At 42.8% G+C, this 13,397-nt stretch overlaps 1 protein-coding gene across 1 annotated transcript in view; it reads right to left on the reverse strand.

Moving 5' to 3' along the window:
• Window positions 1-386: 386 nt before the first annotated feature.
• Window positions 387-13,397, reverse strand: part of AKR1D1 (aldo-keto reductase family 1 member D1) — a 34,100-nt gene continuing 21,089 nt past the window's right edge. The window contains exons 4-9 of the mRNA XM_085049563.1: window positions 9,558-9,635; window positions 7,185-7,307; window positions 5,346-5,455; window positions 4,708-4,873; window positions 3,859-3,941; window positions 387-544 (exon numbers count right to left, since the gene is read on the reverse strand). Coding sequence (XP_084905689.1) covers window positions 502-544; window positions 3,859-3,941; window positions 4,708-4,873; window positions 5,346-5,455; window positions 7,185-7,307; window positions 9,558-9,635 — 603 coding nt within the window. The 3' untranslated portion in view covers window positions 387-501. The remainder of the gene's footprint in view (window positions 545-3,858; window positions 3,942-4,707; window positions 4,874-5,345; window positions 5,456-7,184; window positions 7,308-9,557; window positions 9,636-13,397) is intronic.

Here is a 13,397-nt window from a genome sequence, read left to right on the forward strand (position 1 = left end):
GGGCTCCACTGCATGAAGCACTGTGTAATTCTATTCAGTATTAAAAAATATATGTGTAGATCTATGCAATTCAATTAGTTCACCACTCTTGACTTCCTCATGCCTCACACTTACTGAATAAGTAATAATATTTATTATTTTATTATTCCAGTAATAATAAACTGGAATGTTTTGTTTTGGGTTAAGTGGAGAATAGTTCATTAAGTGAAACTGATTTGGCTTGAACTACTGAGCCTGTTTTTAGGAAAAACCTTGAGTTTTATCAGCTGTTTTGAAGCTTCAGTGTTGTTCAGCATTTAAGCCTGCTGAGCCAAACCCAGCAATTCAATTAATTAAATAGCTTTGGTCTTCAATAGCAAGAAGAGACTTGACAAGACAAGAAGAAATAAATGTCATGTTTTTAATGCTGATTGGAACAGCCTCACATGAAGACAAAGCACCAAACATTGAGTGTCTCTCAGCAAAGCCTAAGAGCACTGGCTGTCCAGACCCACCTTGTTCTCAGTACTCATCGTTGAAGGGATACTCTGGATGGTCACGCCACCTGTGGAGAGGTCAGAATGGACAGGTGAGCTCCCTGGGTGACACAGGACATCAAGTCAGTGATGCATTGTCCTGTGCCCAGCTAACATCTTCCTTGCAATATAGCTGAGGCATTCATGGAAGGCTTTTCTACTAATTCAGAAGCTGTCTGCTCTGAATAACTCTCCCTGCAGTTTATTTGGAAGTCCCTTTCCAGTTCATTTGGAACCAAACCTTTTCATTTAAGGGGAGGACAGTGAAGGACAATTTTTCAGGCCCACAGGCTTCATACCTGAAGGAGAAATGGGGATAACCAACAAGAGCTTGGATGACAGCTATTTTCACTATTTAACTCAGGTTAATAGAAGTGTTTTGGGAAAGGAGGGTGTCTTCATCATGTGTGAATTGTGGAAAGGGAAGACTTCTTTGTTCAGATGTGCAGAAAGACCCCTAGAAATAAGGACTATATGTGAAGAGGTGGATCCACCAGATTGAGGGCAGAAAGCAAAGCAGAACAGAGCTGGTATGAACAGGTTTGGGATGGTGCTTTCCCCAAGCAGCTGCCACACCTGAACTAGGTCTGGCTGTCCTCTAGCTCAGCCTACATGGAGATGCTCTGCCAGCACCTACAGTGGCAGAGAATTTACAAATAAGCTTTGGGGTAACCCAGTTCAGGGGGAAAAGGGATGTTCTGGGTGCATCCTAACAAAGGTAGAGAGATTTGAGGGTTTGTTTTAGAAACTGCAGGCTCAGGGAAGATGCAAAATCCAGGATCATTATCATAAGGGAAGAAGAAAATTGCCAGGGTCAACTTGGGGTGAAAAAATAACACCTTGTTTGCCCATTAGTGGCAGACTTGAGAGAGAGGTAGCTGTCTTCTGTTGTGGGTTTTCTTGTTTGTTTGAGAAGATGATGCTAAAATCACAAGCCCTGGCTTGACAAATACTCTCCATTAGCTACATGAAAAATTTCTGAAGAGCATTCTCAGGTGCACCATGGCAGCTGGCTGCCTTGCCTTATAGCAGAGCACAACAAATACTGGCATTTCCCCAGCTGTGAATCCTTCCAGTCTGGGAAGGGATATATTACACAATATTGAAGGTAGCTAACTGGAAGGCATCAAACATTTTGAATTGGTTGTGTCAAAACATTTCATTCCAATATCCAGCCAAGCTCAAGTGTTTACACATTAACAGATTGAATTGGTTGGGAAAAAAATCCGAAAAAAAACAAAACAAGCCACAACACTTTGGCTTGTTTGACTTCAGTATAATTTGATAATGTCTGAGTTGCCAGTGTCATAATCTCTACTTTTCATCTCCTAGAGCATGCTTGCTAGTCAGATCTCACATATTCAAATGTCTGAGTCCTTTGAGTGAAAATGATTCACTTGGAGGAGTCAATGCAGCTTGGAATAACTGGTGAGGAAAAACATCCACAGCAGAGAATGGGAGCATAAGATAAATCAAGCAAGATAAATTAATGTAAAACTTGCCCTGCACAATGCTTCTAGATTTCCCATAGAGGAGAAGAAACAACTTCAGATGAATCTTTCCTGATGTTCTCATATTTCTACAAAACCTCCATTTTCTTCTGAGATGCTTCACTTGCTAATTGATTCCACTGATTGCGTTATCCTGTTTGCATGGGCTTACTCATCCCATCAGAACAACAGGTTTGCACACAGAACCCTCATGGAGGCTGAGAATTGGAAGAACCAGAGGAAAGCTGGATTTTTCCACTCCTGCTGGCATTTCCATCACAGCAGCCAAAGGTTTTGCACAAAGTCTTCCAGTATCATGGTTTGACTTTTTCAGATCCATACTGCTGGATGAAATAAGGAATGTGTTTAGGCTGGTGATTTGTCTGATGCAGTGTCAACTCCAGACATTTCAGTGTGGTAACGCACAGCAGGCATATAGATATCTATATATATAAATCTATATATTGGCTCCTTACATGGCAACATCACTTTTCTGATCAGGCTTTTTTTCATAGCTGAGATCAGACTGTACTTAAACATTTTTCCCCAAACATGGAGCTACCAATGCCCATCCTATGCATCCTGTTTTCCTTATCCTCCTGTGACCAAATTCAGGCTAAAAAAGCAAAGCATTTAATTTATTAGTTTTTTAGATTGATGGCCTAGAAAGTTCTTCTCCTGCGGGCATTTGCAGCCTTTAACTTTGCTTTTGGAAAAGGCTCTTGCAAGGTAACATTTTGTGTATGTAATTTTAAAATTTTAAGTGATGCTATAACTCAATTTTGCTCTATTAAACCAAACTGTTTCAGATACCAAAACACACTTAAGAATCTCCTAGGCCATTTGTGAGAAGCCTTCTGGAACTAAGTACTGCTAATTGATGGAAAGCTATTTTAAATTTTAGGAAACTAAAGCTTCAGAGCACCTGGCTGAGCTTAAATGTGAAAAATGAACTCCATTATGATGCTTTTAACTTAGTGCATATTTTCTATCATATTTATGCGGCACAGTAAGTGGTTTGTTTGTTTCTTTGCAACATTTCCCTGAATCTTTTGAGCAATGGTCAACATTTTAGAGTGCTATTGCTGCTGTTACCAATGCTTTTCATCTCATGCTACAGTTTGGCAGGACACAGATAATCCAAGGTAAAAAGAGAAATGCATGGAAATTAATCTCTAGCATTTGGCTACATATTGAGTGCCCTGAAAAGGGGAAAACAAAGTTTGGCCATAAACTGTAGATGCTTTTGAGCTGAAGGAAAAACAAACAGCCTCATCCTCTGGAAGAGAGGGTGTTGGGTCAGTCTGAGCCTTCCAGTGAAGCAGAACTATATTGGGGGGTAAGGTTTAGATAACAAGCAGCAAGAGATTGAGCCTCATTAGTTCTCAAAAGAGATAATTAAGAAGTGGTTTAGCTGTCAAACAAGCTGTGTGTTTTTCTCTTTTCCTTAGAAGAAGGTACATTATTTGAAGGTACATTATTTGAATTTCAGCTCCAGTATTCACTGTGCTGGACAGGGATGATGCCATGCCTTATCAGTGTCTGAGACCATCAATACCACATAGCAGAAGGAGTTTAAGGAAATGGAGTAGAGATGGAATAGGCAGATCCAGTCACTTCCTACTGGATGGGCTTTGGGCACCTGAGCTGTAGTTAAGCATTGTACACTTATTTTTGCAAAGCATTTGGGAGCATACTCAGGCTGCAATAAAGCCTCTTGTATTTAAGCCTTACCTTAAAATAGGTTTTTTAATGCAAAAGTTAATATTAAAAGGAATTGATTTTATATTTTTTTAAATCCTCTGAAAGGACAGGGGTGCTCTGTGAGGATCTAGGATTTCTCCTGTACTTACATTAGCAGTTCCACATAACGAACGTTTTTGTTCAGGGCTTCAATTTCTTTCATCTCTTTCTCAGTGAGGGAGAAGTCAAAGATCTAATGGAAGGAGATGTTAGAAACCAGTTAGCATTTCTTGTCACCATCAGCCTTCATATGTTCCAGATTCCAGAAGCACAATCCCTCCTTCTCCCTGTATCTCTCCCACAAACCCAAGCTTGCATTTGCAGGAAAGTCTCGAGGACATGAATAAGCCCAGTCACATTTGCCTACACCCTTTTTGCTAGAAAGGGAAGGTGGTCTGGCAGTACTGAGCCACCAGCTTGGAAAGCAATGTATTTCCAGGGAAAGCAGGGAGCAGTGTGGATACTGAGTGCTGCAAGGGAACAAACAGTTCATCTTATTTGTGGGTGATGTCAAGCCAGGTGTTTTCTGACGATGTGGTTGTGAACCTTTCTGTCACATTTGTGTGCTGCAACCCTTCCCTAGCACAGCTGTGCCTTACCTGAAGAGTGGGCAGAAAAATCAGTCATTCCTGAGCTCCTGCAGCCTTGGCTGCAGAACTTCCGAATTACCCCATCCTCTTGTGCTGCTCAGTGCAGCAAATGGTGCCCTGGGAGTCACCACCAGCTGGAGCTTTAGCTGCTCCAGGGGGTTAAAAGACACCAAAATTTCCTCTATGCATTGCTCTATTATTGTCATATCCTGTTACCGTTTAGTGTGGGGACAGAAAACATCAAATGAGGCAAAGTTTGCCATTAGACAAGTCTTATGTATGCCTACAGAAAAAATGGGAAAATTACCTTCTACAGGGGTAAGCCAATGTAAGTGGATTTATCCATTTACTACCAGAGAATGAATTTACCTGGAAATTCTCTTTGATGCGCTGTGGGTTGAAGCTCTTTGGGATGACCACCACCCCTCGCTGGACGTTGAAACGCAAAGCAATCTGGGCTGCAGTCTTGTTGTACTTCTTGCCAATGGCATTCAGCACAGGATCCTTCAGTAAGGGAGGGGAGGACACATTCACCCTGCAAGAAAGGTGGGAAGAAACCAAAAAAATTCCTCATCTTTAATGTCAAAACACAGGGACATCTAGCTGTTTGTGGACAGCGCTCTGCACCTTTTTATAAGCAAGGTGAAAGACAGGAGAAAAGCTTTGGCTCTAGGTTGGCAGCTTGGCAAAGGCAGCTTCCTGTGTGATGTCCTAAGGTTGACTTAGTTTCTCCTTCCTCACCTTAGCCTCACACATTCCCAGCTCCAAACACTTGCCTTCTGTTAGAGGAGACCTAAGGCAACCTCTTGTGCAGACACCTGGCATTCTTTGATGACAGCATGCAGCAGGGGTGGTGAAAGTTTACACTCACAACAGCAATATTTAGACACTGAAGTTCAAAACCACTTTAAAAAATGGGGGCAGAGATATTTTGCACAGAGACTCAGCAGTGGTGAACTGTTTCCCTGGATATTGTCCTTCTATTAGAAAGTAACGTGGTGACTTACCATGATTCATCTCTTGAGGTTCCCAGTGGGCTGTAGCCAACAATAACAATGTCATGTTGTCTGCAAAATTCTAGCAGTTTGGGTTGGGTGAAGTAGGGGTGGCATTCCACCTGCGAGAGTAACATAGAAGGAATGGTTAATCAACAGGACCAGACAGAGAAGCAGAAGATATCCCAGTATTTCCCAGAGCTACAGACCAGGTGATGCTTTCAGAAAACAATATGTGTAAATTAGGGAATAGAGAGACTTAATCTGTGGTTACTATTCTAATTGTACATTGCTGGGTGATTGGTTTTTTGGGGGTTTTTTTTGGTGGTTGTTTTTTTTTTGGTGGTTTTTTTTTTTTTGGTGGACAGCAGATTAACACCTACAACTATAATTTGGCTGCAGTGAAATTTATTGGCCCCCAGGGGAAAGGTGGCATGAAGGGGGTGATGGAGGTGAGGGAAGCTCACTAGACAAGCAGACTGAGAAGGCAACCCATCTCATGTGGGTCAGCTCTCTATCTCTCTGCTTCTCACATTCAGGATGATCTGATGTTTTTAGGGAAGTGTTGGCATAAGTTGTCCCAGATAGAAAGGTGACGGGGAGATTTACAACAGGTGAGATTGTGACCTTGTTGTGAGCTCTGCCCTCCCACATTGCAAGCCCTGTTCCCTCACAGGCATGGATTTTCTGGCTGTGATCTCAGACTCTGGGAAATGGATGTCTAAAAGGTGACAGAGCTACCACTGTTTGCAGTGGTTGCTATCTGGCAAGCCTGAAGCTATCTAGCACATCTATCCTTGCTGGCCAGCTGCCCTAAGCTGGGCTTAATCTTCTGCCTGGTTTTCCTCGACCCCAGGAAGCATCAGCACTGCTCAGCACAGTCTTAGGGCTATGCCAGCAACAGCAATTGCATTTCGCACCCGCTGGGCACGTTAATACCAGGCAAGGGTGCTGGAATTTCCTCTTCCTGCAGGCCAAATGCAGAAATGAAAGCTGTGGCCAGCCTGCTTGCCCTGCCCCATGGCAATTCCAGCCCTCCAGGCCACGCGCCGAGAGGGGAAATCGGTCCAGGTTGGTCCCTGGCCCCTTCTCTGTTACTGCTAATGTGGATATTTGTGCCAGGAGAGTCAGAAGAGCTTCCCAGGGATTTCTAGGAAATGCAGTGACCTGCCAAATGCCAGAGCCAAAGGTGCTGGGCACTCAGATGGGTCGCTGCCACTTGTCACCTTCTCAGAGCCTCGCTGCTGTAATTTAACTCGGATGTGCCTGTCATCCTCATGGGGTTGTCCAGCTCTGGTCAGCCACTTAACGGGGTCTCCTTTCATTGTTTTCTCTGTCTCTTATAAATATCTCATAGGAGAAGTACAAGAGAGCAAGTAGAGGAAATTTAGGAGTTGCTTCTAATGGCTTTTAGACTTGAGAAGCTTAGAGTGACTCAGGATCCGTAGGGTTGGGTTGGTGTCAGCTAAGGTAGACGTGGCTTCTTTGAGGACTGGATATTTCTGAATGGTTTTCTTGGGAATTTTTGGACTTGGAGCAAAGCACATGGCAGAGATCTAAGATCTGCATTGACTCAACTTTCAACCTCGTAATGGAGTTTTGGCACAGAGGCGCCAGTTTTATAGTCCTGGAGCAGAAACTGAGGAAAGTGGTTGCTCCAAAGCCTTCAAATATTGATCTCTTGCCTAGATAGGAAGGGTAATATTATTCAATCTAGGATGGAAGCATGGAGGGCAACATCTGTGGCAAAGTACACATCACCTTTCTGTGGCTCAGGCTGTGTGTTTGCCTCTGCATTCCCCAAAGGGCAGTGGCACTGTGGCAGGCACTGCCCTTGGCTTGCAGTCATACCTGGTTGCTGACAGGTTTGTACTTAAGTCCTGGCTTGTTCATGATCAACTCCAGTTGCCTGCGGTTGAAATTGGATACTCCAATAGACTTTGCCAAGCCTGCATCTTTACATGCCTCCAGAGCCTGCAAAGGAAGCAAAGAAGAGTCCCACATGTTGGTTTGGTTCCTTGGAGGGTGCATTTTAGAGAGAGATGGAAGATAAACCATTACTGAGCTGCAGAAAACCTTTGCTAACAGCTATATTATCATGAGGGCTGGAGTTGTCCAGACAAACCAAACTCAATTCTTGTGCTGACCTGCTTTTCAGATCAAACCCTAATGTTTTATGCCTCCTGTGAGGGTAGGATTTGTCTGGAGACCAGAAAGATTTAACCCAAGATATGGATGCTTAAGTGCTGGGCATCTGCTTTCAAAGAGTTTTGCTTGCTTTATGCTGCTTTAGCAGTGCCTCAAAGCTGGAGAAGGCAAAATGAAAAAACCAGATTGCTTTCCTGATAAGTCAATTCACTCCTTTTGATTGTGAGACAGTTTTTCATCTGAAGTCTCTATCCAGTGAAATCCCCTAAATATCTGGCAAAGCACATCACAAAACCTGCACAGAAAACATCAGTACAGTATAAAGCAGAAATAAAACCATAAAGGTGAATGGGAGAGAGGCAGTCTAGATATTTTGTATTTTAGACCAGTCCTAATAGCTGAGAGTGGATATGAATAAGTTCCCTGGTCTTTGTTAGCATCATCTGCTGGGTTGTTAAGGGGAAAGGGGGTCCTTTTCTATGGTCTTCCCCTTTTCTCCCCAAAACTCTACACACAAATAGTTCAGGGGCTGTTTGAGGCAGGCAGACCCCACCATGGAGCTGGATGCCCCTCCAGGTTTTGTTACTCTCTCTGTCTCACAGGAGCTGACAGCAGGGAGGTCAGAGGCACTGTGTGTTTGATGACCTCTAGCTGGCCTCACATGCCTTCTATCACTCAGTGACAAGTCAGTAAATACAGTCACCTGGATTAATTTTTGCCTGCTAGCACCACACTGGGAGAGTGAAATTATCAGGGTTGAGTTGAGCCATTTAAATTTAGATTGATGCTGCTATTTGCAGGCACTCCCCACCACCTATTTTTCTCCTGCCTTATTAGCTGAAGAGAGAGCCCAGCTATAGAATAACCTTTGCATTAAACACCAGCTCCAAGATAAAAATACAACAGTGTTGGGAGAGCTGTTGCTTTCAACATTTGACCAACCATCCTGTGAAAAAAAAGGAATGAAGTGCGCCAGCCAAAATCAAGTGTAACATAAACAGCTAACATGAAGTCCCCCTTGCCCCCCAGACCTAGCCTCAGCTGCCAAGGGAAAGTTCAAGCCCACCTCAGGCTCTCTCCCACTTCAAAATTTCACTCAGAATTTCACCATTCTTTGTCTTTATCTGCTGTCCCTCGAGTAGAGCTAAACTGGGACACGACTATCCAGATCTGGACAGTGTGAGCTGAAGTGGAGCACGTAGTAACACCTCTTATCTCTGCTGGTGTGAGCTGGGAGTAACTAGTGATGCTGTTTCATCAGAGCTGGTGGAGAAGGAGAGCTGAGCAGCTCTGGCCATGAACTGAAGAGCTGTCCATGGCTTTGAGAGGCAGAAATGTGAGGGGATTGCAAATCTCACTCTCTGCCTCACCCAAGATCCTGAAGCCAAGTGGCATTAGGTTTAATGAGACATCTGCCTAAAGGACTGGAGCACACCACAAACAAATGGAGGATGCAAACTTTTAGGCAAATGCTACTTCCCTCCAAGTTTTCTTACCAGAAGAATTTCCTGTTCCCATCTGATAAGTAAATTTAGAAGTGAGTGAACTTGTTCTAATGGCAAGTGATGGCAAGATCTTGGGCTTTGGTTTTTAATTTTTGGTGGGGTTTTTTTTTGAGGGGGAGGTGTTGGTCTTTTTTTGGTATGGTTTTTTATGGTGAGATTTAGGACAAAATCTGTTTTTTCTTGACAGTGAAAAGAAATTTTTTTTAATTTTTAAGATGATCCAGTCTCCTCTTAGGGCTCCAACTTTTTCTTTCTGTAAAGATCTGATAAAGGGGAAGGATTGGTAAGAACCTAATGGTAAAAGCTTCAAGTAGTGAATGTAGAGTGCACTCTCTGAGAGAAGGAATGTGGATATCTGATATTTCAACGATATTTTGTTATAAAAATAATTCAGTGATAGCAAAGAGAAACATGCTTAAGGACAGAAGTAAAATTTATCCATGGAGCTAGTAGAACTCGATCCATTTGCCCTGGCAATATACTTCAATTATGTTTGTGGAAACCACAAGTCAAAATGAGTGTCTGTGGGTTTAAAGATAAGGATATATGGATGGATGTTGTGTTTGCTTACCTCCCAAGTGGCACATAAGTCTGTCTCATGGTAGATAAATTTTCCATTTTCATCCTTTGGGTAGAGTGCATCTCCAGGCTGAAAAGTAAAACCATACTTTTGTGCTTTAAAGAAAAAAATTTCACTCTTTAGAGCAAAGATTTTTTTTTTTCCACGGACTGTGTTTCTACTAGTAAACAAAAAAAAAAATTGCATAGCTTTCTGAAACACCCTAAGTTCAGCAGGTCATTCATGCTGGGCTTACCACATCCTCCACTGCTGGATCATCCTTGGACACACTCCTGAAGTGTCACATGAGAGAACACTCAGGAGTTCCTGGATGGCTTTGTTTTTCAGTAAACTCTTGACCTTTACGTTATGGCATCCAAAAGACTCATCTCCTTCCAAAGGGCTGGGTTAGAGTACCAGCCTGCATTCTCCTCTGCTTCTTCCCTCTTTTCTTTTTAGCCCTTCCCTTGCCTCCTGCTTGTGTCCCTGGAGCTGGACTGAGCTGGTCCTCACTCTCCCCAACAGCTGGAGGGTCAGAGAGCTGCAGCAGTAAAACACTGTGGGCATAGATAACCTCTTAAACGCATCATCCACCTTTCTTTGGGCACTAGAAACTCTTCCTTCCCATCTCCATAGGCTTCAGAGATGATTTATGAGCTGATATCTCACAAGCACAGCTTTCTCTTATTTGCTGGGCATTTCACTGCTGTTGCAGGCAATGCATTAACACCTCCCTCCCTTGTGTCTGATCACAATTTCACTTCTGTGTTTTGCTGGGGTTTGGTTTTTCTTTTTTTTTTTTTTTTTTTTAACAAAAACCCTTCAGTGATGTTGGACATTTGATCTGACTTCAAACTGCTACATTTCAAAGGCCTGGGTACAAGATGTTGACATGGTAACTCCTTGGGAACATGCAGCTGTGACTAATATGATCAGTAACTATCACCTCCCAATTCAGTCAAGTTCAAATCCAAGGCATTTAACGGGAAAAGTGAGCCTAAGGAAAACACAGCCTCAGATTTCAGAGGGCCAAGGTCTCAGTTACAGCCATAAGCCTGTCTCCTCCAAATGTGCTGATTTTCCTCAGAGAATTCCACAAAGACAACTTGTTTTTGTTCCTCTGTCTTGCTGGAAAAAAAGAATATCTTGACTAGAAAGAGGTAGGTGGCTGTTTGGTACTTTTTTTTCTTTTTTTCTTTTTTTTGTTAGAAGGCAAAGTGTTTGCCATCGTAACGCGAGGTGGAGAAGTTTTATTTGCAAAACCACCCCATGGTGTTTTGGAACAAATCATTCATCCCATGATACCCCAGCACGCTTTCCAAGGACTGCAAGTTCAGCACATTGCAGTTGGACCTGTTTAAGCTCAGGAAATGAGTCTGAATTCAGGACCTTTTTACTCTGTCCTACTTCTAATTCATTAACTTCTTACTCAACTCTTTTTTTATACAACAGGCAGCAACTACATCAGCTAATTTACCATCCTCCCATTTTCCTATTTCCATCGCTTATGTTTTAAAAAATGAACCAAGCAAGGATGAATGGTGCTTGAGGATGAACTTCTCTTGACTGAGGTGTGAAGTACTGTGGATTTCTCCAGTGATCAATTCTTCCTCCTACCTCCAGAGAACTGTGCAAGGTGTTGAAGTACATTTACCTCTGCTCAATAGTCTCCAGGCAAAATTTTCTGTACCAGGCTATCTTTTTATGCAAGGGAATGAGCACTGAGCACTGAAATGAGTGTGGCAGCATGGTACAGTCACTGCCTCTGTGCAGGAATCACACCTTATCGTGTCATACTCGAGGCCTGGAGGTGTTCCAAAAAATACCAGACAGCTCACTTGCCAGTTTAAAACCCAGCAGTTGTTAACCTCTGGGAGGAAAAGTCCTGCTCCTCCCTTTGTAATGATTTTCTCACCAACACAGATGCAGGAAGACAAGTCTGCACATCCCATTGCTTTCCTAAAATGGTCTTTGACAAGCAGGCTTTCTCAGGAAAGCCATTTTAATACCTCTGAATACCTGTCCAATAAGCAGAAGGGCAATAGGAAGTCAAATCATAAGGTCACTGGTCTGTTTTGAGTTATTCTTTTTAAATGAAAGCATTATTTTATTCTTAAAAAAAACCACTATTCTTTAAAAAAGTTCTCTTCTTTAAAATACTTAGAAGAGACTTGTTCAGTGTAACACTCGAGCACCTGCTTTCCTGTCAGATCACAGAATCACTCAGTTGGGAGGAATTTGCAGATCATTTAGCACACAGGTTGATGCTTACTGATGAATCAGGGAACAGAAAAGAGTTCCTAAAAACCCTGCTGGTGGGAAGGAGCTCCCCAGACCTGTTCCTGCTGGTCATCTGCCTCGCTGAGCACCACTGCTGGGGGCTAGAGAGAGAAAGGACAAAAGTCCTGAACTGGGAATAGACATGGGGGAAAAATACAAGGAGGTGCAGGCTGGTGTTGGTAGGGCAGTGAATAATTTCACCCCCCCATGTTGGCCATTCTTGAGCCACTGAAAAGCAGTGGGACTTTGCTGAGTGGAGCTCTCTGAGACCATAGTCCTCTTACTCTGCCTGAAAGCCCTGGGACAAATTGCAGGCTGGGCTCTGCAGGCTGTGTTTCTAACTTTTCAGAGTGGTGCTCTAAGCTCTGTCTCAAGTACATCACTGGCTCCAGCCAGAAACTGCTTTTGCTAGAAGGTTTTTGGGGAGCAAAGCACCGATGTTTGCAGCCTGGGGGGAGTAGGAGTTTCTTAGAGTTACACCTGCAGACTGCTCATCAAAGGATCACAGGCAGGATGGGTGTATTTGTGAGAGAGGGAGCAAAGAAAGGAAACTTGTCACCGCTGTGAAAGGATGGGGTTTCATCTTTTTGTATTTGAAGCAGAAAAGTGTATATTTTTCAGGCAGAAAGTGACTTCTTTTTTTATTATTTTTTTATAATCCTCTCATGAGAAACATGAATGAATCTCTAGGTCTGCTACTCCTTTAACAAGCCAGGATTGTTGATACAAGCCTCAGGGAGTCAGATGTACATTACTTTAAAGCCAGCTGTCTATATCTTTATATTGTGAGACAATGACCTTCACTATGTGGGAGAATGAACTACTAAAGAATACAAACACAAGAAAAGGGAAACAGGAAATTGCTAGTGGTGGGAAATTTTCAAAAATGTACCCAAAAGGATTCCATACGTGTGACTGTATAAATAAAATTTTAATATCAGAGTCTGGTTACTCCTATACAGGTCTTAATAGGATATGGCTTCCTCAGGAGAAAAAAGGGCTGCAAGTGAAATGTGAGAGCCTCACTGGTAAATTGCTTCCTATCTCACAGTTCTGGCAATTTGGATTCTGCAGCAAAATATGATTTTAATAATCAGAGAACTACCTTCCTTGCAAAGAGGCCAGTTTAGAGCACAAACCTCGTTCAGAAACAATTAACCAATTGCCTGACCCTGTTCTGTCTAAGAAGGATTTAATTAGTTCAAAACTACTTAAATATTTTGACTATCATTCTCCTCAGTTCACTTGCCTTTATATCATCTACTTGTAGAGGAAAATGGTAAAACAAGGTACAAAGAGCTGTGAGACCAGAAAGTTTGTGGACTTGCAAGGGGGAGGAATGCAACTCTGGTGTGAGCTCCCTGCATTCAGAGGTTTTGCCTACAAATTGCCCAGAGCCAGCAGCATGAAGCAATATCAGAGCTGAACTTTTAAGAAGGAGAGATGGAAACCCCATGTTTGGCACCAGCTGTGATCTCCTGAAGCTGAGCACTGCAGTTACAGAAATCAACATCATAACCACGATTTGCCCAGCAGCTTAAATTTGGGATAGAGCAAGGAAACCAACTTGGT

This window comes from Lichenostomus cassidix, chromosome 1Ab (assembly GCF_008360975.1).
Source record: "Lichenostomus cassidix isolate B80296 chromosome 1Ab, HeHo_3.0, whole genome shotgun sequence".
NCBI classification, from domain to species: Eukaryota; Metazoa; Chordata; class Aves; order Passeriformes; family Meliphagidae; genus Lichenostomus; species Lichenostomus cassidix.